At 38.2% G+C, this 24,859-nt stretch overlaps 1 protein-coding gene across 1 annotated transcript in view; it reads left to right on the forward strand.

Moving 5' to 3' along the window:
• Positions 1-443: 443 nt before the first annotated feature.
• SLC1A3 (solute carrier family 1 member 3) overlaps positions 444-24,859 on the forward strand; it is a 74,152-nt gene continuing 49,736 nt past the window's right edge. Inside the window, exons 1-3 of the mRNA XM_067545536.1 lie at positions 444-567; positions 2,311-2,590; positions 20,682-20,819. Of these exons, the coding sequence (XP_067401637.1) occupies positions 2,410-2,590; positions 20,682-20,819 (319 nt within the window). The 5' untranslated portion in view covers positions 444-567; positions 2,311-2,409. The remainder of the gene's footprint in view (positions 568-2,310; positions 2,591-20,681; positions 20,820-24,859) is intronic.

Genomic DNA, 24,859 nt, shown 5'->3' on the forward strand with positions numbered 1-24,859 from the left:
AGAGAGATGATTCCTTAAGTAGCTATCATTAAGGTTTAGAAAACACCTTGGAATCCCAGACCAAAACCCTTCTTACACTAGACTAACATGCTCAGATATTTCACTTTTTTTTTAAAGGTAGTGGAATAATGTTATATAATTATGTTTAAGTTTTACAGAATTTTGTTTTGGAATGTCTAATCACAAAGACTTCCAGCCTTCTGTTGCATGTCATTTTTTAATTCTTCCTGGGTCCTGATTTTGCATTTCTAATGAAGCTGAACTGACAAAGCGTGAAAGTGGTCTAAAGGGGAAAACAAAGAAAGCAACCCTGTTTATACTGTGCCAAGACTAATCAATATTCCAGAAGCTCAGTTTTTCCCCCCTTCAGTTTTCCCCCCAGTGTTGAATTAATTGTCTCCTCCCCTTTTCTTAAGTTGCAGTGATAGTAAGTTGCTGTATCCAGAGCGCATGCATATTGTCAGTCTTCTCCTCCTCTTGCTCACTGAATTTTTTATCTCTATTGTACCTATTGGGAAATTTACCTTGTTTGCCTTTTGTGACTAGAACATTGCAGAATTTGAAAAGGTGAGCTTGTTGTTTATTTTGTTGGTGTTTTTTTTGCTTTTCAGTCTCTTCCTTTGCAAAATACGTTTCTAGGTCATTTGATATAATTATGCTTTGGGAGCCTATTGAATGTTTTCTTGATCTTAATCTTACTTATAAAGGATAGATGGGTGATATTGTGTTAAATGATCCTGGAGGGGAAAAGGGCTGGGTGAATCTATATGCTTGTTACAAAATACTGAAAACTAATTTTCTGAAGAAAACTCTTTCAGACACAAAGCAGTCACGCCTCCAAGATCAAAAATACCATACATAATAGTTTAAACATTTAGCTCATTCCGAGAACTTCCCCCACCCCACCTCTGCAACTAATTAAGAAAAGATTAACTATTCTAGCTTTTTCCAGTTTAAAATATACATTTGTTAAAAATAAAGATGAAAGGGGAGACAAGAAAGGGGGAACGGGAGATGTGTGTGTATAGATAATCTTATTAAAAACCATATTACAATGTGTTAAAATGCAGGGAGAATAGTATATTAACATACTAGTTTTAAACTATATATTTAACTCCAAAAGCAAGACCAAATCCTATCAAAAACATTTTCTTACCTTTTAAATAGCATGATAGCCCCTTCAAAAATCCCTCATCTAAAACCGGAACTTTCCACATGCTTTCTGCAAAGCTAATTAGGCAATAGGTGTAGTAAAGCAGAAAGATGTAAACAATCTATATCATGGAGAATGGATTTCAGTGTTGCAGCCAGCTACATTCATGCATGAATTTGTGATCCCACCAGAAAAATATTGCAATAGTTAGCAGGAATAGTTGTGTTATCCAACATTATGGAAAAACAGATTCCCACTTTGAAAAATAGTCTTGTGCAGATTTAATTACAGAATAAATTAATGTCAAGCCATCAAGAAATTACAACGTGTTTGAAATAAAAAGTAGATTATCTAGCTAACGTGTCCCAACTATTTTAATGAAAGCTTTTTTTAAACAAAAAAATTTAAACCATTTTAGTGCCAAATTTGTAGTGTGATTTTTATCAGATCATATTTTCTTGTAGTGTGAACTTGCAACAAACATGAAGTAACAAGCTAATTGGGTTACATCTTCTGATGTTTTACAGATGTGTTCAGAGTAGTTTATACACTTCAAAGATGAATGTTACTATCAAAGGCATACCTCCTAAGTAGTAAGTAAGAGAAACTATTCCTGCTGTGTTTTGCCATGTAACAGGAGAGAAATCAGTGCAGAACAAAGCATTAAAATTATTTAGAAATATCTGAAATACATAATATTCTGAATGTTATTTTAAAAGATATTATTTCTCAGAAGTTTAATTTCAAAGGTGAGATAACCAGATTCTGTTCAGATAGATGTGTGGCTGCTAAATAGATGAAAATGAAGCTTGATCAAAAGTTATATATACAACATCCGATTCTCCTGTGACATCCGTTTTACATTATTATAACTCCATTAACTGCAGTGAAGTTACTCCTAATTTATACCAGTGTTAAAGAAGAATCAGGCCCATTCCCTGCAGACACAAATACAAATCTGAACAAAAGCTGTACTTTCAAATCAGGTTTCTGTCAAATGTTGCAGTTATTTACCACATACTGCAATCAATTAATTAGATAATCTAAATAATCCAAATCTGATTGTTATATGAAGAGTATTTGCCCACATTGTAGATATGACTGATCATTCTCTGTAGTTGAGCTTATTGTGACATTTGATATATCTTGTCTTCTAGTTTCCTCCTGCACTTCCCAAGGAAGAAAGTCTTCTGTCTTTCTGGGGCAATTTTAACAGCAATAACTTATAAAAGAAGAAATCACTTTTCAAAATATAGATGACTAAAAGTAACGGAGAAGATCCAAGATCTGAAAGTAGGATGGAGCGCTTTCAGCAAGGTGTCCGGAAACGTACCCTCAAGGCAAAAAAGAAGGTGCAGAGCATAACAAAGGATGATGTTAAAAGTTACCTATTCAGGAATGCCTTTGTGCTTTTCACCATCATTGCTGTCATTGTTGGTGAGTAATTTGATCAATAGGGATATTCTGTTTATCCATTGCATTTGACAGCCTTAGAAAATGTCACTTGGCTTCAGCAATTAGAATTTTGAAAGAGATCCCAAATTCTTCTCCACTGATAATAACTTGCTGGCTTGGAGCATTTTTGGCTATGAACGCTGTACATTGGTTTTGGAGAAAGTATAATTTTAGTTATTCTAGTATTCAAAAAGGTGAATCATTCTGGTGAAGGAAATTAATTCAGCTATTTTACTGACTCCTCTATTTAAGAATCAATCCAACTATAACTGAATCAAAAGGCCTGAATAATCAAACAAAATCTGTTTCTGACAAAACAATCAATACAATTAACATGCTGAAATAAGAGACAGAAGTCCCAATATTAATTATAGGGTCATTTGCTGCTTCAGACAAGCCAAATATCAGAGATTAGAACCCAGACCTGAACCTTTTGTGTTTTCCCTTGATGAATATAAAGTAACAGAAATCTAAATCCAATGTCATGTTTTATCAATAGCTATGATTACACCTGCATCTTTCAGATGAAATCTGGGAGACAATGGGAGTTCTACCTGCTCAGGCACAGCAGGATGGTACCTGATTAGAAACTGTTTGTATACAGGGTGATATTCAGTAGATCAAACAGCATGACCAAACTTTTCAGCTTCCATTGACTTCAATGGGAGTGGATCTGGCCTGCGAAATGAGCATTACTGATTTAGAATGTGTCAAAATGTTCATTTAAAATATTTTTAGTTACCTAAAAGATTGGTTTGGTGGAAAGATTCTTTTATCTGAAGAAAAATAAATTTTCACCAAAGTGTGCTCTATATAGCAATATTTGTTCATTATTAATAATGGTTATTTTTCTTAACTAGAACTTTGCTATCTAAACAATATCATGTTGCACTGAAGAAAGCAATTCCTTCTATTGTGGAGCAAGTAGATTTTGATTCTGTAATAAAATTTTGTGTGTGATCAGATTAATTTCAAGCCTAAGAATATCAACCCGCTCATCCACATGCCAAATGTTAAAGTTTACAAATGGGGCTAAATCCTGCTTGGGTGAGCAGTCCCATTAATAACTTGTAGAAACTGTTGTAATGATGCTTTCTTACATGGATTTGATTGCTTCATTTCCTACGCTTCCTTAGGAATCAGACAACATTGTTGCTTTTAAAGTCCCTCATATCTGTAGGATTATTTCTAAGAATTCCCATTTTATTGGTGGTCTTTTGTTGACAGAAAATGTAGTTTGTGGGCTAAATACAGTACTTACTTTATATCCATAACAGAAATGACACCTTTTCACATCTTAACAGCAGTAATTGGTTAACAGTATTTTGATTCCTAATTAAGAATTTGCCAGTCCACAAAAAATTAATCATCAGTAAAATAAAAGTGTTTTTAACTGGTTGTCCGCTATCTATGGTTAAAAAGAAGTTAAAAATATGATCTAATTCATAGACGGATCTGTTCACTGCAGAAAACATGATTAAGTCTACTACACTGAGACACTAGCAATTCTTCCAGTGTAGGTCCAGCAATGATGCAGCTCCCTTGGCACTAGCTATGGTGGGAACACTAATGTAGGCTCTGATCTTCTCTAGCTCATTCACCATCACTAGCGTTGGTTGAGCAGCAGTGGTGCTAGAACTGCTGGAAATTCCTAGTGTAGAAAAGGCCAATGTGACAAATTCTGCCAACTCTTACACTGGTATATCTGGAGTATCTCCAGCAGCTTCAGAAGAGTAACTTTGGTACACTGGTGCAATGGAGAGCAGAGTTTGTCCATGTTTGTAAAATGATGTGTAAACTTATCGTAAATGCATGAGTAAAAGGGAGGTGTATATATGGCTCTCAATAAAACAGCAACTTCACTCTTTATTGATTATAAATAGAGCTCCTTTTTTTGAAATGCTGTATTAGAAATATTAACTAATAGGGGACTAAATGGCTAAAGAGTATGGACAACCTCTAAATTGTTACTCTGAATCTGGCTCAGGTTGGTGGTGACTAAATTTTGTTACCGTCTGTCAGTTGTTTGGCAATCTACATTAAATCAGATGTCAGGCTGGTCTAGTTTTTAGTGGACAGTAGTCCACATCACAAAATTAAATCACAGGTGGCACAAATTGGCATCCTTCTCCTCAGTAAAAGGACCAGGGTTTGAATGAACATGGAAATTGAACTGTGAAAGGGGAAATTGCTTTGGGGAAAGATTTATGAGAAGGAGGCCAGATCATTGTATTTGTTACACAAACAAAATGAACATAAAACAGTATGTTTTGTACTTTTAATACCTTAGATGTGACAGTAGAATAGGTTAATAGTAAAAAGATGCCCAAAATAATTGCATTTTGAGGAAAATTTTGAAAGAGGTGATTTGGGGCAAAGGAAGAGGTGGTAGATCTAAGTGAAAGGTACACCTGGAAGAGGAGCAGGGTTGTAAGCAGGAAAAGAGACAAAGAGAATTGAAGGTAGTTTAAATAATTAACATTAAACCTTCATGTATAGAAGAAGTAGGTGTGTTATCTATGCATTTTCTTGTTTGATTTTTTTTTAATTACAAATCTGGAGATTTGCTATTAGGATGGGTTCTAGGTCATAAATGGAAATCAGTCTGATGGTCTTATCCTCATTTTTAGTAGATACTGGCATGGTTTCCACATTTACTTGCAAATTGCAGAACTGACACAATGTTTGTTCAAGGAAGGTATAAGATTGAATAAGAAATGTGGTGTGGGTCCAGGCTGATATGCCTCGTCTACTTACACTCCTAACTGGCTCTAGTTCATTATATCAGTTCCTCAATTTCATGATGACCAACTTTACAAACAAAGAAAAAATGCCACACACATATCTGGGTATCAATCTATCAAGACTCTACTTAAAGCAGAGAATTATTGGAAGCACTGACTAAAGGCAACTGACAGATGAGACTATCTAGTGCACAGATTTTAGTGTTTATTACAATTATTTTCATTTAGCCTTTTTTGCCATTTGTGTAGCCTTTAGGGTCAATGAGTTGTAACCCTTTCTGAAAAATGTTTAACAGATCAAGAGAGGGATTTATTTGTAGATGTCATATCTGCAGGTGATGTGAATATACATTCATTAATCTTGCAACAGGATTTCAGGATCATAATTCATGGGCCACCTTTCCTAAGAGTATGATCCTTCAAGGGATTGAGCACCAAAGAGGATGTTGAGAAAATATAGATGAGGGACTCTGAGGCTGAAGTGTCAATACAGAGGTGCTGTAACAAACTGATACATTAAACACTGTCCTGGCAGTAATATTGGACAGTATTCATCCAAGAATTTTTAAGGAATTTAAGAATGAAGCGGCTTAGCAAAAATATGCAGCTTCTCATTAAAAATCAGCTACTATACCAGAGGAATAGAGGGTTGCAAGTGTTGTACAGATACCTATCTATCTTTCAGTAAGGTCCTAGAGGTGATCTTGTAAATTACAGATCAGAAAGCCTTATTTCAATACCAGGAGATATGATTGCAATGATCATTAAACATTTTTAAAAAACCATTTGAATAAGCATGATATGATAAGGACAAACCAGCCTGACTTTTGTGAAGGGAAATCCTTGCTCTAATCTACTCAGATTCTGGATGTTGAAGTGCAATGCACATTGCAATAGCAAACTGTGTCAGGAAATAATGTAAATAATGAGTATATTATTTATAAATGGGATTGTGACATGGTGCCTATGGGTCCCTCCCTATAAAGTTAGAGGGAATGAGTGATAGGAGTTAGAGTATGATCTGAAATATGATGTCATATGTAGTATGATGTGAAGCTAAAGCAATATTTGAACTGCTAGCAATTATCTTTAAGAATTTATGGAAGATGGGTGAAGTCTCAGAGGAGTCAAGAAGGGCAAACATAGTACCTATCAGCCTAACTTCGATACCTAGAAACATACCAGCACAAATTATTAAACTATCATTTTATAGGCACCTAAAGAATAATAGGATTATAAGTAATAGCCAACATGAATTTATCAAGGACCAACCTAAATTTCCTTCTTTGGCACAGTTACTGGCCTAGTGAATGGGGGGAAGCTATAGACATGATATATCTTGATTTTAGAAAGGCTTTTGACACAATCCCACTTGACATTCTCATAAGAAAAATAGAGAAATGTGGTCTAGTTGAAATTACTATAAGGTGTGCACAAAACTGGTTGATAGACCATATTCAAAAAGTAGTTATCAATTGTCAAACTGGGAGGATGTATCTAGTGGGGTCCTATGGGGTCTGTCCTAAATCTAGTACCATTCAATGATACAATACTTTAATTAATGACTTGCATATGGAATGGAGAATATGCTTATAAAATTTGCACGACACCAAAATGATAGGGATTATTAGCACTTTGGATGACAGGATTAAAATTAAAAATTACCTTGACTAATTGGAAATTGGTCTGAAACCAACTAGATGAAATTCAATAAAAGACAAGGGCAAAGTACTACACTTAGGAAGGAAAAACCAAATCCACAACTACAAAGTGGGGAATAACTGGCTAGGTGGTAGTACTTCTTAAAAGGATCTAAAGATTATAGTGGATCAAACTGAATGTGAGAGTCAACAGTGTGATGCAATTGTAAAAAAGGCTAATACAATTCTGGGATTTGTTGAGGAGTGTCATATGTAAAACATGGTAGATAACTGTCCCACTCTACTTGGCAGTAGTGAGGCTCTCAGATAGAGTACTGAGTCCACACTTTAAGAAAGATGTGGACAAACTAGAAAGAGTCCAGAGACAAGCAACCAAAATTATAAAAGGTTTAGAAAACCTGACCTATAAGGAAAGTTTGAAAAAGCTGGGCATGTTTAGTCTTGAGAAAAGAAGACTGAGGAGGGACCTGATAACAGTTTTTAAATAAGTTAAGGGCTGTTATAAAGAGGACAGCAATCAGTTGTTCTCTGTGTCCAGTGAAGGCAAGAAAAGAAATAATGGGCTTAGTCTGCAGAAAGGGAGATTTTGGTTAGATATTAGGAAAAACATTCTAACTACACAGATAGTTAAGCTCCAGAATAGGCTTCCAAGAGAGGCTGCAGAATCCCCATCACTGGAGGTTTTTAAGAACAGGTTGGACAAATATCTGTCAGGGATGGTCTAAGTTTACTTGGTTGTACCTCAATGCAAGGGGCTGGATTTGGTGACTTCTCAAGGTGTCTTTTGGCCGTACAGATCTATTACTCTATGAAAGAGAACACTTTCCAAAAATTATGGTGCACAACTGTACATCCAAGAAGGCAAAGCTAAGATGCAGTGATTAGGTAAAAGGAGCATAAGATAGAACCAAAAAATGTGCCTACTGTATCTTCTGAGGGAGGGACTCTGACCTGTAGTTGTGGATAGGATGTTCCTACATTTAGACAAAATGACATGGGATATTTCTAACACAAATACAAGGAACTGTAAAATCGCATGAGACGCTCTCAAATTAGATTGTAAATGTGTTAAGGAAAGGTCAAGGTATCTCCCAGGGTGTTTGTACAATGTGTGGCTCTGCAAGACCCTAACTGTGGCCTTTGGATGCCTCACCAATATAAAGGGAAGATTATAGTGGATGTGGATATTTTGACTGTTCCGCTGTAAATGGAAAAGAATCAAACTGTTAGGGAGCATGTTAACTTCCAATCCAGGGAGAAATGGAAAAGAGAGAAATGTAAAGTTTATTTAAAAAAAAAAAAAACTATGTAAACTGAGCAGAATACTAAAATCAATATTCCATTCTGCTTCATGGCAAATAACTTATCTGTTGGGAGCCATTATTTTAGGGAGCAAAAATATGAGCACTTGTCAAGAAGGTGCAACAGGCATGAATATCCAGAAAGAAAAGTATGTTAAGATAATTATAGTTATAATTATTATAATTTTTACAAAGTGACTAACAGCATCTTAATTGTACATAACACTTTGGAGTACATATTATGGGATATGCTCCATGAGCCAGATTCTGATCTCACTTACCGCAGACCACCACTAGTGTAATTCCAGTGATTTTAGTAGAATTATTTAGGATTTACATCAGTGTAACCGACATTAAACACTGTTCCTATACTTCAAAACAGATTTAAAAATAGGATAGTGCTATTCTGCACTTATATATAACTTCTATCTGAAGATCCCAATGCATGTTACACACATTAATGAACTAAGTTTCATAGCAGCCCTGGGAGTTGAGCTGATCAGAAAAATTCTGATATAACAGTACTGTCAAAATTATTCAGTTCATCAAAATCAAAACATCCTGTGTAGATTATTCTATTTCAAAAAAGGTCCAACAGAACCCTGCCTGCCAGGCAACTTTTGAAACCTGTCTAGTTTCCTGCCAACTTGCTTCACAGTCCCAGGGCTTCCAGAGTACACAGCCTTATGACAGCCAGCCAGAAAGTCTGCCCCAAAGTTGGGGCCCCAGATTCCATAGCTCAGAGGAAGCCAGCCAAGTGAACTGCCCCTGAGCCAGGGGCCCCAGGTCTTCTACAGTCTGCAGCTCTAAGGAAGTCAGCCAGGTGGACTGATATACAGAGAGATTTTCAAAATTTTTCATTTCAAAGTTTTCATTCCTAATCAGAACAAAATCAAATTTAAAAATATTGACGTCCCCTGTGAAATAGAATTATCTTTCTCCACACAAGTCTACTGGATAGGTATAGAAGTTACAGCATTATTATCCCAATTTTGCAGATGAGGAAACTGAGATACAAAGAAGTCACGTGACTCAAGAAATCTGTGGCAGCGCGAGGAATGGAAGTCACATCTGCTGATTCCCAATCCTATGCTTTAGTCACATGACCCTTTTTCCTTGCAGTTCAGGTAAAGAAGAAATCATTGGTGAGAAACTAGTGTAAGAAGGATTCATGGAAGAAGAGGATTTAAAGGAGAAACTGGAAGAATGATAGAAAAATCGTTTGGTAGCTAAGAAGCAAGGAAGTATACTAGTTCCATGTATATAGGGTACCATAAAAGAAGTACTTAAGCTAAACAATAGGGAGAGTGAAACGTGTGAGAGATCTGAGAACAAACAAATGTACAAATTCAGGAGATAAGGAATATATGAAGGTTGCAAAGGGCTGACTACAGTGATTGTTTTTTAAGTGTTTACAATTGCAGTTTGCAAGTAATTAGCCTTATCATGGCACTTGCAAGATCACCCAGTTCAATATACAAATAAAGCTGGCCAAAACAAGGCAGTTCCCGCTCATAGGAAATTTTGCTATTTTGAAATTTCCCATAAATCAGAATTCCAAAAAAAAGACATGGTGTTTCTGAAATTAAATTTACTACCAAGAACCCTGAGAACTGCTGAGTGAAAATTGATATCCTTGACAGTTTCACTCAGCAGCTTTCCATGCAACCTGCCTCCGACCAAGGATACTAGGGCTTCCAGACTCCCAGGCCAGCTGACAGCCTGAACTGCCAGTCGGGATGAGGGCCTGGAAGCCCTAGATTCCCCAGTCTTAGGCAGTCCACATGACAGAACTGCCTCAGAGCCACATTCCCTGGGACTTGGTAGCACATTTCTGGATTCCCATGCTCCCAGCTCCATGTCCTAGAAGCCTGGGTTCCCTGGCCCAAGGATAGTCCACCCAGCAAAGCTGCCCCAGAGCCATAGATCCTGGAATGGAAAGAATGAAATTTTGACAATTTGAGATCACCCATTTGATATTAGGGAAGATTTCAAATATATGTGTATGTTAGAAGGAGGCACCCAGGTGATTCTGGGAGCATGTAGGGTGAGTAAAAGTATACAGAAATGCAGGAGGCCAAACAGTATTGAGAGCGGAAGTGTTTGAGGTTTTGTTTGCTTGTTTTGGTTTATTTACTGTGGGAAAAGTCTATGATCAAATCAGGAATTAAAAGTCACATCTGTGATAGTTGGGGTCCCACCAGACAGTATTATTTTTTGGTACCTGAACCTCTAGAGATTTTTACATCCTTATCATGCAGGAATCTGCAAAAGACCAGGTTGATCTCAGATGAGACATGCTCACATGTAGAGGTTAGTAATGTTGCTATCATATAGATTTGAGTGTATGGCAGAACTCCTTATTTCTCTCACTTCAGTTACTTAATCAACCTTAGGAAACCATCAGCCCTGGGTTCTTTGCACTCAGTGCCTCCACCTAGTGACTGGTGACTAAGATATAATCCTGTGATGTCTAGGACATGGCAATTTATAAGTATAGGAAATCAAGGACCAATATATACAGTTAAACAATGTTCTAGTCCTGGAAAGGACGGGGTAAATTAAAAAAGGGGACAGGAACAAGGAAAGGAAGTAAGGATGTCATACAAATGAATAACCAACCAATCCACAGCAACAAACACTAAATGCCCACAAACTAAGTAAAAACAACAAAAATGCCTCCCGTCTCCCCACAGGCTATAGTTGGTTGGTGGAGTTGGAGATTAATGAAAAGGGCTAGTGTCTCTTGCTGGGAAACTGATAGCTCTTCCTTTTGGCTGGAGTGGGTCTTTAGTGGCCTCAAGACGTGGCCACCGCTGGTTTCCAATGCAGGGAAAGCCTATCAGGCTTGGGTGGCAGAGGCAGGCAGTCCTCACAGGCACTGTGGAGTGAGATGATTCAGTTTTTTCCCTGTGGAGCTGTCGGCTTTGGGTCAGTCTCAAGTCCTCTGACTGAGAGAGAGGAAACAGCATCTTACTTTCTGCTGCACTGAGCAACCCTTAGGTTGCCTTCTCCTCTGGCAGCTGTAATCTGTCAATTTGCAGCCAGTTCTGTCCCCACAAACTGTCCCTGTCTGAGCTCAGCTCACAGGTCGGCACTCCTAGCCACATGCAGGCTATCTGGGACCTGCAACTGGGTGCCTGGCTTGTCCATAGGGCTTCTGGTCTGGCCCCCAGGCAGTTTCTGCCTCTCAAGTAGCCAGGAGGCAAGCAATCCTTGTTTCAGTTCCCCCCAGTCTCTGCTCTGTGATCTTATCTGTAAGAGGTGCTGAGAGCTGCTTTTATCAAGCCCCCAACTGGTAAGGGGCTACACCAGATAAATTATTAGGATTATACTACCAAGAAAAATATATTGGGTGGTATTCTGTGCTGCATCTTTAAAAGAAAACGCACACAGATCTCTTAGCCTAAGAGAAGGGGGATTAAATGGCTTTAGGCTGTCTTTACACCCTCCCAATTCTGGGCCGCTTCAGAAGCTGCCATAGCCCCCAACATAACTTAGCCCTGGTAGCCTGTCTCAATTACTGTAGCAGGTCTCTGGCTGCCTATAGGTATCGGTTCATCCCAGGATCATTATATGCTGCAGCCCCACCCCGACAAGCCCCTCCTGCTCCTAGCTAATCCCTGGCATGCCTCATACTCCAGAGCTTCCAGAAGACAGCTTGTAGGAGGAAGACAGCATCCTCCTGCAGCAAGAGAATTCTCTCCTGGCTGGAACGGAGACTTTTAAAACCTCTTTAGGTTGCTCCACCCCTTTTACCTGACATGAAGGGGCTGAAGATGGGGTTAGAATCTCACCCCCTCAGTACATAATATTAAAGGAGATCAAAGAGACATAATAAAGCAGTAATAATGGGTGACTTCCTGCCCACATGTAAAGTGGTCATATATCACCATAGAGTAAGGTTTAAAAAAAAATCAATTTCTTGACAATTTAAATGATTGCATGATGGAACAATTAGTTCTCATGTACACAAAAAAGGGAGACTACACTCAATTGAGTCTTAAGTAAAACAAGGGTCAGTTTAAGAAGTAACTATAGTTGAGACACTGAGCAATACTGACTACAGATGATTAAGCTCATCCGAAGGAGGGAATCTAGTAAAGATGACTCTAAAATAAAAGAATATATTAAAATCTTTAGTATCATCATGGCAGCTATTTAAGTATATCATAATGGAGTTACAGAAAGTATGCCTACCTCTAATAACAAAGAAAAAAAGAAGTCAAGAAAAATAGTAATGGGGTTAAACGGCAAGGATGTGGTCCCCACTGAGTATGGGTGGTAAATCTTTGATGATACCCCAGGTGGGTTCCAGTGTGGGGTGGTAGGTGACAACTAGAAGTGTGCAGTCAAAGGAGGTTTTATTACTGTATTGAAGCAGGTTCTTTCAGGGTATTTGGGTGACCCATTCCATCATGCAATCTACTTCTTTGGTGGAGCATCTTTGTTTGGTGAAGGTGGTTTTAAGTTTATTAAGGTGTATATCCTGGACTTTCTCGTCAGAGCATATTCTATGGTATCTGAGTGCCTGGATAACAGGTTTCGGTGTGTTTGAGATGGTGACTGGATCTGTGAAGGTACGGGTGGTGATCCATAGGATTCTTGTATATGTTTGTCTGTTGATTTCCATTGTTGATGCTGATCGGGGCATCCAGGAAGTTGATGCTAGTGTGGGAGTGTTCTAGAGATAGTTTAATGGATAGGTGATGGTTGTTGAAGTTATGGTGGAAATCTATGAAGGAGTTTGTCATCTGTCCAAAGGATGAAAATACCATTGATGTATCTCAGGTATAATGTTGGTTTTCTGGTGAATTTGTTCTGAAATTCTTCTTCAAGGTGGCCCATGAAGAAGTTGGCATATTGGGGAGCCATCTTTGTATCCATGGCTGTTCCCATGGTTTGATGTTAAATGTAAAATTTGTACAGGTAAGGATAAAATGGATGAGTTTGTCAATGTGTTTGGAGTGGATGTTTGAGGGTTGGCCATTATCTTGTAAATATTTGAGGCAGGGCAGCAATTCCATCATTGTGAGGAATATTGGTGTGCAGGTCAGTGACACCCATGGCAGCAAGGATGGCATTCTGTGGGAGGTTGTTAATGTTGCAGAGTTTCTAGAGGAAGTTGGTTGTGTTCTGGAGGAAGCTAGGCCTTTGTGCAGTGAGTGGTTTGAGGATGGTTTCTAGGAGTTCTGATATTCCTTCAGTAAGTATGCTGTGGCCAAATGTGATGGGTCTGCCTGGGACCCCTTGTTTGTGTATCTTGGGAAACACAAGGTCCCTGGGATGCGATCCTAGGGAATTAGGTTGTAAAGCTTTCCTGAATGTTACATGGAAAGTAAAGTTAAGTGGGTGCATTGATCAAAAAGACACCCACACATACAACATTGTGTATCACACTGAATCCTACACCAAGAATGCATGTAATCATAGGTGCTGGAACTAAAGGTACAGGAGGTGTTTCGGGCCCCTGACTTGAAGTGGTTTCCAGTATATACAGCATTTACACTTAGGTTCAATGGCTCTCAGCACCCCCACTATAAAAATGGTTCCAGTATCCTGTATATAATGGATTGATCAAAAGCTAAAAGCAACAGAAATAAATACTCAAACTGCAACTCAGCTGGATTTCATAAATTGCCTTGCAGAGGCTCTAATTGGTGGGAAAGTGATGTCAATAGATGATGCAGAAACTAGATACAGAGAAGTATGTGCTTTGAATGGGACTGAAGAGGAATAAGTGCTTAGAAGAAAGGCTCTTACAGCATTTATTTGAAGATAACTGTGAGATATGGATGTAATTTTTAGAAATCTTATCTGTAGAAATGAAACACAGCACATATCCTTAAAAGCAGCAAAAGATGTGGCTCTATCAACTGTGGAAGAAAGCACTAATGTCAACAGTAATATTAAGACTCTTTGCAGCTGCTAAATTTTTGTGGAAAAGTTTTTTGTCCTGCAGTATGTGGAATAATAATAATATCGTGTGACCTGTACTACTACTTTAAGTGATGCATTGGTGGTCGCAGAAATTTCAGCACCAGTGAGTATGACAGTAAGCAAGTGGAGCACAGGGCTGCCATTGTATTGGAAAGCCTCATGTACAAGTTCTTGAATGAAAGGCAGGTTTCCAACACACATATATCAACTGTGCAGCATATGCGTAACCTACCATTACAAGTGGCTGTTGGTTTAACAATTCATTCCAAAACCCACAGCAAATTCCTCATGCAGCTTACGCACAACACTGGCTCCTCCACTGACTGCAATGAAGTATTCTGCCTGCAGACTGCAATTGGAAACAAAGTTCTTCACTGCACGGAACTGAATTAAGGGTTGTGCATCCCTCCAAATGTCATCAACGATAGGTTTATATTTTGTACTGCCGATAACTTAGACTTCCTTGAAGAAACAGCAGATGGCAAAGGTATCCTTCATGCTACTGTTATGGTTTTCTATAGAGAGTATACTAATGGGAACCAGTCCCAGCCTCAAATGCTGTCTGGACCAGCAAAGAACCATTCCTTGAAGGAGCTTCCTGACTCACTTTTCTACCAAGGTCCCAAAAACTCTGAAGCCAAGAAGTCCTGTTTTCAATGAAGCAGCAGTTAAAGTGACTATAATAGAAACAACGAGAGTCCTGTAACACTTTAAAGACTAACAAATTTAATTTCTGCAGGCATAAGCTTTCGTGGGCTGTAACCCACTTCGTCAGATGTAAGGAATAGAAAAAAAAACCCAGTTACAGGACTCTCGTTGTTTATGCTGTATACAGACTAACACGGCTGCCCCTCTGGGACTATAATAGAGTTTTCTATATTCACTATCCTTGACCTCACTTGGTTAGTGGGCAAAACCGGGATGCACTCCAGAGGTGAAAAATCATTGAGTATAGTTTCAGCTGAAGAGATAGAAGAAGTACCTCAAATGATTTAGACACCCAGGACATACCATACCACATCATTTCAGGTGAAAGATGCATTCCGACATGGTCAGCCTTTAATTCAGCACTGTACAAGGTACCAGAGCAAATGACTTGTATATGCATTCTGCCAATCATACTTGCTAGCCCCAGTGATTGCTCAATTCAGTCAGAAAAATTTCCACCACCAAGGGATGCATTTATACCCAATTCCAGGGGGCAAATTATCAAGAAATGGAATGGTTCCAGGATTATTGGGTGCAACCAAAATTACCCACCCCTATCAGGCAGGATGAGTCTTGGAGGATGGACCGATTATACCCATTACACGTGTGAAATATCATGGGCTTCTGAATCAATCCTATGGCTAATGAAATGCTCATGTGCAAAGACTAGATGCTCACCACCCAACAAATATTTGGCCAGCAGCCTGCCTTGTACGGAGCTGTGTGGGTGTAGTACAGATGAAGAGCAGTGTGACAACGTGTCTAGCAATGGTGCTCTTGACGGAGATGACACTGATGACGACGACTTTAATTAATAAATGTTTTCAGTCCTACTTGTCAAGGCTAATTGCTATAGGATTACCCAAGATTAAATGTCTTTTTTTATATAAGCATGCCAGCCCCATGTTAAAGTACAATTACAAAAAATTGATTTTTAAATATTTTCTCTAATATAGATCTACACAATGTTTTGAGGTTTGTGTTCATGCAAGAAAGGGCTATGAACATGATATGACAAGGATAAATTTTAGTAGTGGACAAAAGGCTTTAGTAAAGGAAAATCAGATAGAAAACCTTATGCATGCTAAAAGGGGAAATAGCACGTATAATTCATGTGAACTTTCAAAAGCCTTTGAGTTTTCAGTAATGTAACAGATTAACAGCAGGGTGCTTCAACATCTGGTAGTGAGACTGGTGTTGTGTACTACACTTTTTAATGATCTGGAAAAGGGAGTAAACTAAAATATAACAGATAGACCTAGAGAAAATTGTGAGGATTTCAAACAGACATAACAAAATCTTGATGAGTGGGCAACATGGTGGCATATGAAATTAAGCTGCTGACAAATGCAAAGTAATTGGAAAGAATAATTTGAACTACTCATTGCTAATTCTATATTCAGTCTAAGCCCCAAGAGAAAAGATCCAGAGGTGAATGAGGATAGCTAATATAAAAGCTCTGCTCAGGTCACAGAAATAGATGGATGGATGGACGGAGTCTATAAAAATTATTTAGAGATATGGAGATTTTCAAAGACTAGTGTTTAGTTCAGAGATGAAATGAGTAAGAGGGGACATGATAGAGGTATATAAAATAATGAATGGTAGAGGGAAATTAATCAAATGTTTCTAATGATGTTGAGATGGTAAATCAAGTGCTCCTATTTGCCTTTTCAGAACACAAGAACAAGGGAACATTCAACATAAATAAAAGAAATTAAAAATGATTAATGGAAAAACTGTTTTTATAAAATACATAATCGGTGTATAGAACTCACTGCCACAAGATATCATTAGATCCATGAAGTTGGTGGGATTCAAAAAAAGGATTACACATTTATATGGATTATGGGAACATCCACAATTATATAAAAGATATAAACCTTCAAGCTTCCAGGCATAAGCCAACTACTGATTTAAGAGTGAGAAAGAGGCTTATTACATCATATATATCTCTAACTGAGAACTTACACCATCCTCAGAAGCAACTGCTTCTGTTTGTTGTAAGAAACAAGGTACTGGACAAGTGCTCAGATCTGAAATGGCAGTTTCTGTTACTTTGTATGTAAATCAGAGGCATGCAGTTATTAGTTATGTTTTATTTGAAACAGAACATTATTCCCAGGATTAGTGCAGGATTTTTTGAATCAGCATTAATAGCCACCTTCAGTTTGGTGTGTTATTTTACCTACTGGAAGAGTAAAAACTTCTCTCAGTTGAATGACAGGTTTTGATGTCTTGTTTGGATTGGAATGCACCAGTAAGGAAAATTCAAATCTTGTACCTTGTAATGGAAGCACTGTTTAGTAATTTTCTTGTGGAATATGTGTTGATGTTTCATGTTTGAAACAGCTGGGTCTGGCTTTTGGCAGGCTAGGGATTCAAAACACTGCATGTTTAGTTTTAAAAACTGGAAATTCAATGGTTTTACAAAACAGAGTTCCTGTTACTATTCATTTCAAAATTGTTTGTCTTTTTATCTCTGAGAATTTCTCTGCTAGTTTCAATTTTTCAGTTATTTCAGGGGAAGAAATTTATTGAAGCTACAAGACTTAGTGAAAGACCCAGCCACAAAATTCAGATATCAAGGTGATGAGCTCAGGAAAAAAACATTTCAAAACCAAGCCCATATTGTAGCACAGAAAAGAATATAAGTTCTTTATCTGCTTGATAAGGGGATTTTTATGTTCATTTTAAAATTAATTTTAGAAAATGAGGCATAATATTTTATCTTTCCAAATAAACTAATGGTACTTTGATTCCTCTGGTAGAATCTCAGAAGACTCCTTTTATTATGCTCAAATGTAAAATAGAAAAATACATTATTTTTATTCAATGTTACTCAAAGGAAAAAGAATAAGAATCGTCTCAAATAAATTCTCAAAATTGCATAAAATTTGCAGAAAGTTTAGTTGTAGAATACTAAATTACTCTCCATCTTGGTGTTTATGCCTTTCAGATAATTATAGACAATTATCATGTTTCCTAGCCATTTGAGCAACAGGTATAATTTCTAAGGTCTGAATGGGGGAAGTGGGCTCTCTAAATTTGTTACTTCTTGGTGAGAAAGTACCTAGGACTGAATGCAATATTCCAGGTTTGGCTTTACCAGACTCATGCTTCTCTGTGTCCTATATCATGGCTCTGTATAAGCAAACCCAAAGCACATTTGCCTTTTTTTGCCTCCATATGTATCGCAAGATCACATCTAACTTGCTATCCGCTTTCATCCTTATGCTGCTGTGACTTTTATTGATTTCTTTTTTCTATTAATAATTTGTGATTTGGACCATTTCATCCATTGTGTTTAAACATGCTGAATCTCATGTGAATATAATCTGGGGCACAGCATCAAATTCCCTCCATCCCCACATTCTAGTCAAATAAAGGAAGAAGTTCTAGTAGCTGGGTGTTTTCTCACAGTTGACCAACAGAGATCACACTGTTCTTCACACTTTTAGCACTACCTATTGCTAAGCAGAGTTAGTGAATGAAAGACAGCAAAAGACCCCACCATTTGGACTGTCCCACAAGCTGTGAGTCTTCCAAGAATTCAGTTGCATCCATGACCGGTACATCCTAAAACCAATCTCTGAAAATCTCTAACCTCAGTTATTTCTGTTCATGAGAATAACTATACAATTCAATCAAGGGTCTAGCTTTGTTGCAATACCACAGTTAACTTTTAAAATTCCATTCACTGACTTTAACAAACAGTATTGATTTTTGTTGTGAAGCAGCCTAAAAGAAAATCTTGTTTTTACAAAATGGTTCTCCACTACAATGCAGAAGTGGTGCACCATTTTATCGTTCAGAAAATTGGGCTCCTGATATCACAGATTGCTTGCTCTTTACTAGTATGAAAGGTAGAGGAAAAACCTGTGCAACAGGTTGTTTGAACATGTTTTATATGGGGCTTTGTTTCATTACAATGTTCAGACTGATTTGGAAACCTGAAACTCTTACTGAGAAAGGCTGGCTCCAGCATTCCCCCTCTTCAGCCTGATCCTGCAGTGTACTAACATTTCTCAGCAGTTGCTAAACACCCTGCTTCACAGAAATAACTAGATTAGGCCCTGCTTCCTGATTTGATTTTGATAGATAGCCTTATCACTGTACTTTATCTTTGGAGGTCCATTACATCAATATACTGATTTGCCTCATTTTGATTAAGAATTTTAAAATCAAGCGCCAAAGACTGAATTGAAACAAGACAAAATTTGCCATGTCTTTTTAAGTTCAGACTCATTAGTCACTTAAACCCCATGTCATTATGTTCTATAGAAAAAGTATAAAATGTGGTATTTAAATATTAAATGCTACTAAAGTCATGTTAAATATCTTGTTTTATTTTTCATAGATTGGAAGGTCAGAAGGGATTATTATTTTCATTCTGGCCTGACCTACATAGAAAAGGCCATAAAATTTCACCAAGTGATTCCTGCACTGGAGGGAATTATTCTTTTAAATCCTTTCCTGCACTGCTAATAATAGTATATGAACATAATTAATCCTCAAAATACACCTCTGAGGCATGTACATTATGTATCATTATACCTGTTTTACAAGTGGGGAAACGGAGATCCAAAAGGTTAAATGACCTGCCCACAACCATACACGATGTCATTAGCAAAGCAAAGATTAGAGATCAGCTCCTAGCTCTCAGGCCTCTGTTCAGCCCACCAAGCTACAATACTAGGATATTTGTTAATTATTCTCTGCATCTCAGAAGTTCTGTATCCTTCCACTATGTAACACTGGACAACCATTGTAATACTACATACAGTGGTATACTGAACCGCATATTAAGCAATATAGAAAAATCTGCAGAAATTCTTAGCATCTCAAGTTTCAGGATGGAGCTGCAGTAACTTGCTTTCACATTCAGATAATATTCATAAACTATTCACTAAAGCAGGCACATATTGGAGTGCCAATTCTCCACTATGTGCAAAAAGTGGCCTTAGTGGACCAGAAAAATCTAGCCCTTATAATACAGTATAAGAACTGGATCCTGACATGCTTAGCCCCCTACTGTTTTCAGTCGGGCACAGGGATGCATCCATCTGAAGATAATTGCAGGATCAGAGCCTAAGTAAGAAACTGGTCTATTTTACTTGCTTATTATTCATCTGTCAGAGCATAGTGCTTATTAAGTGCAGAAATGAAGTGTCCATAAACACTTCTTCAATGCATTCTTTATGCACAAGAATTGTGTTTCCCATACAAAGAGGAGAACAATCACAGTCATGTTGCAGTAGAATTTAAAGAGAGCTCCACCCACAGAGGAAGGTTGGAGCGCTATAACATGCTTTGTGACCTGGTAACCTGACAGATTCCTTCTCTCCACAGACCATATGACAAGATATTCAGTGTATTACTGTTTTTATTTGAAATTATATACTTAAATATTGTAAAGGGACATTAACTGGTCACCAAATGACTGACTAAATTTTTTATAAATCCAATAAATCAATAAAATTATAGTGCAAACAGTGAGCTACCTCTTATTCATGTTCAGAGGCAATTTCCATTGACCACAATAGATATTCATGGAGTAAGGTGTTACTCAATGTGAGTAAGGATATAGAGAATCTGGTCCAAAACACTATGTTCTACTGAGACACCTAAACGGCAACTACTGCACAAACATTTGTGTTCATATTATGTTACTAGTGCTTAATTTAGAAGAGTGAGTCATTCTTTTTGTTTCCATTAGGTATAATCCTTGGATTTTGTCTCCGACCATACAAAATGAGCTACCGGGAAGTCAAGTACTTTTCCTTTCCAGGAGAACTACTGATGAGAATGTTGCAGATGTTGGTCCTGCCACTCATCGTATCCAGTTTAGTTACAGGTACAAAAGCCTAATCAACTTTTTAAACAATTTCTCTCCTCTCCAGGAATTTGTTAAAGATAAAAACATGAAGTCATAAAAGAACGTGCACGCGGTGGTCTAGATAGACATGGTCTTGCAAAGCTGTACAACCCAACTATACTAACCTGCAACATGAGACATTGCTGATATTGCCATTTTACAGATAGTGTCACCAAAAAAGTAGATCCACACTCAAAAAACAGCAAAATGATCCAAAAGCTGGGTTTTTTAAATGCCAAAGTCATTGTAACTACACAAAAGACCACATCTACTATAAAGTTGCAGTTGGCTGTACTCTTCTTCCTTGCCCTTACATCCTAGCCAGAAACTATCTTCCACAAGGTCTTCATCATGGGTAAGAAAACACTCTATTCCATTGTTTTTTCCAAGACTCATTGGAGATTTAAACTACCATGTGCCGAGTTTGGACACATACCTACACCACTCCTCTGTCACAGATCTTTCCACCTCCAGTCTGTTTAGTGGCAGGGTAAATATGTATTTATTGTGCAGTCTTCAGCCTCCATTTCGCCACTTTTAGGACTTCCTCCTCAGTGCTGTTTTTTTCCCTTTTCCACCCAGTAGGCTGCTCTTCTAAGCTTCAAGACCTTCTTATTAATTTGTTCCTGGTATTAGTCAAGCTAGTGATTATGAGATTGAGGATGAGGAGGAGAATAAAAATAAATAATGCATTGTCCTTTTCCAGTAACTTTCATATAAGCATGAACATTAATTAAGGCTCACAACACAGCTGTGAGGTAGAGAAGTATTGTTATCCCTATTTAATAGACGGAGAAACTGAGGAATAGAGGTTAAGTTTTCCAAAGTTACACCACAACTCAGTGGCACAGCTAGGAACAGAACCTAGAACATATGACTCAGTCCTATGATCGATGCACTAGACCACAGTAGCTTTACTGGTACAAGATCCATACAGTAACTACAGCAATCTTCTATTCCAGTGGTTCTTAAACTCTTTACGATGAGGACCCACTTTTGTGAAAGCAAATGAGCACAGGTCCCACCTTCACAAGTGCTAGAAAATGAGGGACATTATTTGCTATGGGGCAGGGAGGGAGAATGCCATCCCCAACTTTGCATAGCTCTTCACCAGCCAGTGCTGCAGTGACTCCCCCAGGCCTGTAAGAGATGCTATGGGGCAGGCTGGGCCAGAGGCCAAATCTCCATGATGTCAGCATTGCCCCACTGTCCACACCAGCTGGACAGGAAGCAGCAGCAACGGCCTGGGCTGGAACTGAGCATGAAGCAACCCAGGCCTTAATCCCTGCCCTGGGAGAGCCATCAGTGATATACCCTACCAGCCCATCACACCCCAGAATATAACAGACACCACTGAAAGCAGAAGAGAAGAGAGAGTCTTCCTGCCATCCTCAGTATTGAGACCTCTGTCAGCCCCCATGACTTGGATGAAACACTGCAGGAGAAAAAACCCTGCTCAGTCCCTACATCCCTGCTGGGTGCATGGGAGAGACTCTAGCTGGTGCTGGAACAGCAAGGCAAGACATTTGAAAGAAATCCCATGCAATGATTTGCATTTTCTTTTTTTTTATATTTGTAAATAAAAAAGTAAAGAAGACACTGTCAGGGCTTAGCATTAGGTGCCTGGCCTCAGAGACTGTGAGAGCCTGCTCTGCACAATCTCCATGGCCTCAGTAGAGGATTTTGTGAAACAGTCGTTAAATGGGTTCTCAGCCCAATGTCTTCTGAAATAAACTTAGATCACCCGATATAAGCAACTCAGTTTCGTTTTACTGATCTTCATGGCTGATTTTTTCCTGTTATACTTTTCTGAGTCTTGCATTCTTTTTAGTCTTGTCTAAGTCATGACAGACATTAATATTATCACATTTAAAGGTTTTGGCTAAAAGTAACAAGATATCCATCTATCTAAGGTACTTATATAGTCCCCATCATCATAGGCGCTGAATGCCTCATGGTCATCAATATATTTATTCTCATAGCCCTCCTGTGAGGTAGGGCTAATCCATGCTCTATGCTTTGAACATAAATTAATAATAATAATAAAAACCCCACTGAACCTCAGCCAGGGTTTTATTCTCCCAGCAAGTGCTTATGTACAGACTTGGCACAATTCAATTTTTATTTTTTTATAACCTCAATGGATAATATCAATGTTAATTTTAAGCATTTTTTAATTTTTATCAATTTAAACTTTCACAGTACACTATTTCGTGCACTATTGTTAAAAATAACAGATATTTGGTGCAACATTATCATCTAAACTGCTAGTTCTGTAAATTGTTGGCATAGAGGTTTTATAAATATACACAGAGTTATACTCAGGTAAGTATGCTGGCGTTATTTAATTTATAAATGATTATAACCGTCCTCACTTGGGGGTTGGTTGGGAAGCATGACCTAGGGGTCTGGGCTACAACCCATGACCGGCAGGAGGGTGTCGATAGGAGACCCCAGGCCTTCCCACTCCACTGGGCTCTGACCCAGGACTCTTTGGGGCTACCAGTGATCTGGTAACCAAGGCTGCCCACCCCAAGCCACTTCCTATCTTTTCCTCTCATGGGCCAGTTCAGTCCAAGGCTTTCCCCTGCTGAGTTGGCCACACCAAGAAAGTAAAAAGGAATTATCAATGTCCAGTGTCCATGTGCAGGGGAGAAAGGAATGCTTCCCTCTGACTGTTTCTGGGTTGGGTCCTATTTTCCCTCAGGGAGGCTCTTTGGGGCAATTATCCTAGAGATTGCGGCCTTCTCTCTGCTCTGCACTGATGGAGCCACAGGTTGCAGGTCTGCTTTCTTCCAGGTCTGCCACCAAATGAGCTGTTTCCCTGTCTTTTAATTCCTCCAATAGATGGAGCATTTGCGGCAGGTGTGGCAGGGCAGGGATGGCTGAATCCAAAGTAATTCCTTACCTGGTTTCCAAGGGTGGGGCTTGTATACCCCATCGCAATGACAGATTATCATTTTTCTAGGTAAAGTACAGTGTAATTTTTGATAAAGGTCACATTTTGAGTATTACAAGTAATTCACTGGCTAAGCGCCTAATGCTTCTCAAACCAGACTTTGTACCATATAATCCAAGCTGTTATTGTTAATAGTCTGACTAAATACCTTTGTTCTTTGTAGATTTGGGAGAGAGTCTCAGAGAACGTAATGGTCTGGGGTTTCTGCGAGCTTTTACCTACTGTGACCAAAATCTTTGATTTTCTGAACAATCCCAGACGATGTATGTGGTGACCTACTTGCCCACATACATTCTAGAACAGATTGAGGCTGTTTAATTTTGTTGAGGGTTACTGGGGTGTAGAAGAAGTTGCAAGAGTGAAAACCTGAGTCATAATTATACAATAGTTGCTGTCTGTTATACAGGTAATAGATGAGTTAAAAAAGTGAAGGTTTCTAATCTCCCGTCAATACATTTTATAACTCTCAGAATTATGTCAAATAAATTCATGGGAGAATAAACTTCAAAAGTTGAAGACAACATATTGACTTTATATTCGCATCCCTATAGATTATTTTGAGGTTTTTCAAAAAGAAACAATTCAGAGTTATAATCTGATGTTTTGTACATTCACACACACAGTCTTTTATTCACCATGGACCATTTACTGTACATGGCTCAAACAGGTATGTACCCTTCTCTCTCAGATTTTAACCTTTGGATGTGGAACATCGTCTTGGGATTAAAGAGAGCAGTTGGCATACAATATATCTATCACCTATTGTCACTTACAGGGAAATGAGATTATATGAAGATTTCTGCTTTACATCTTCTGTGGTTTAGGTGTAAATCTAACTGCATAATCTATACTGGTCTTTATTCTTCTTTATCCTCTTGCAAATATAGGAGCTCAAAGGTCATACACTCACAGGCCAATATCCCAAATCAGAAGCCCTTGCACAGTCAAAGTTAAATTCAGTCTTGGCGTAAAGGAGGTAGGACAAATAGTTAAAATAACTTCAGTGGGCGTTTCACCTACTTATTTCATGACTGAATTTGGCTCCAGTGTCTTCAACTGA

Source organism: Emydura macquarii, unplaced genomic scaffold (assembly GCF_026122565.2).
Source record: "Emydura macquarii macquarii isolate MOO-44397 ecotype Brisbane River unplaced genomic scaffold, CSIRO-AGI_Emac_v2 contig_1045, whole genome shotgun sequence".
Classification (NCBI taxonomy): domain Eukaryota; kingdom Metazoa; phylum Chordata; order Testudines; family Chelidae; genus Emydura; species Emydura macquarii.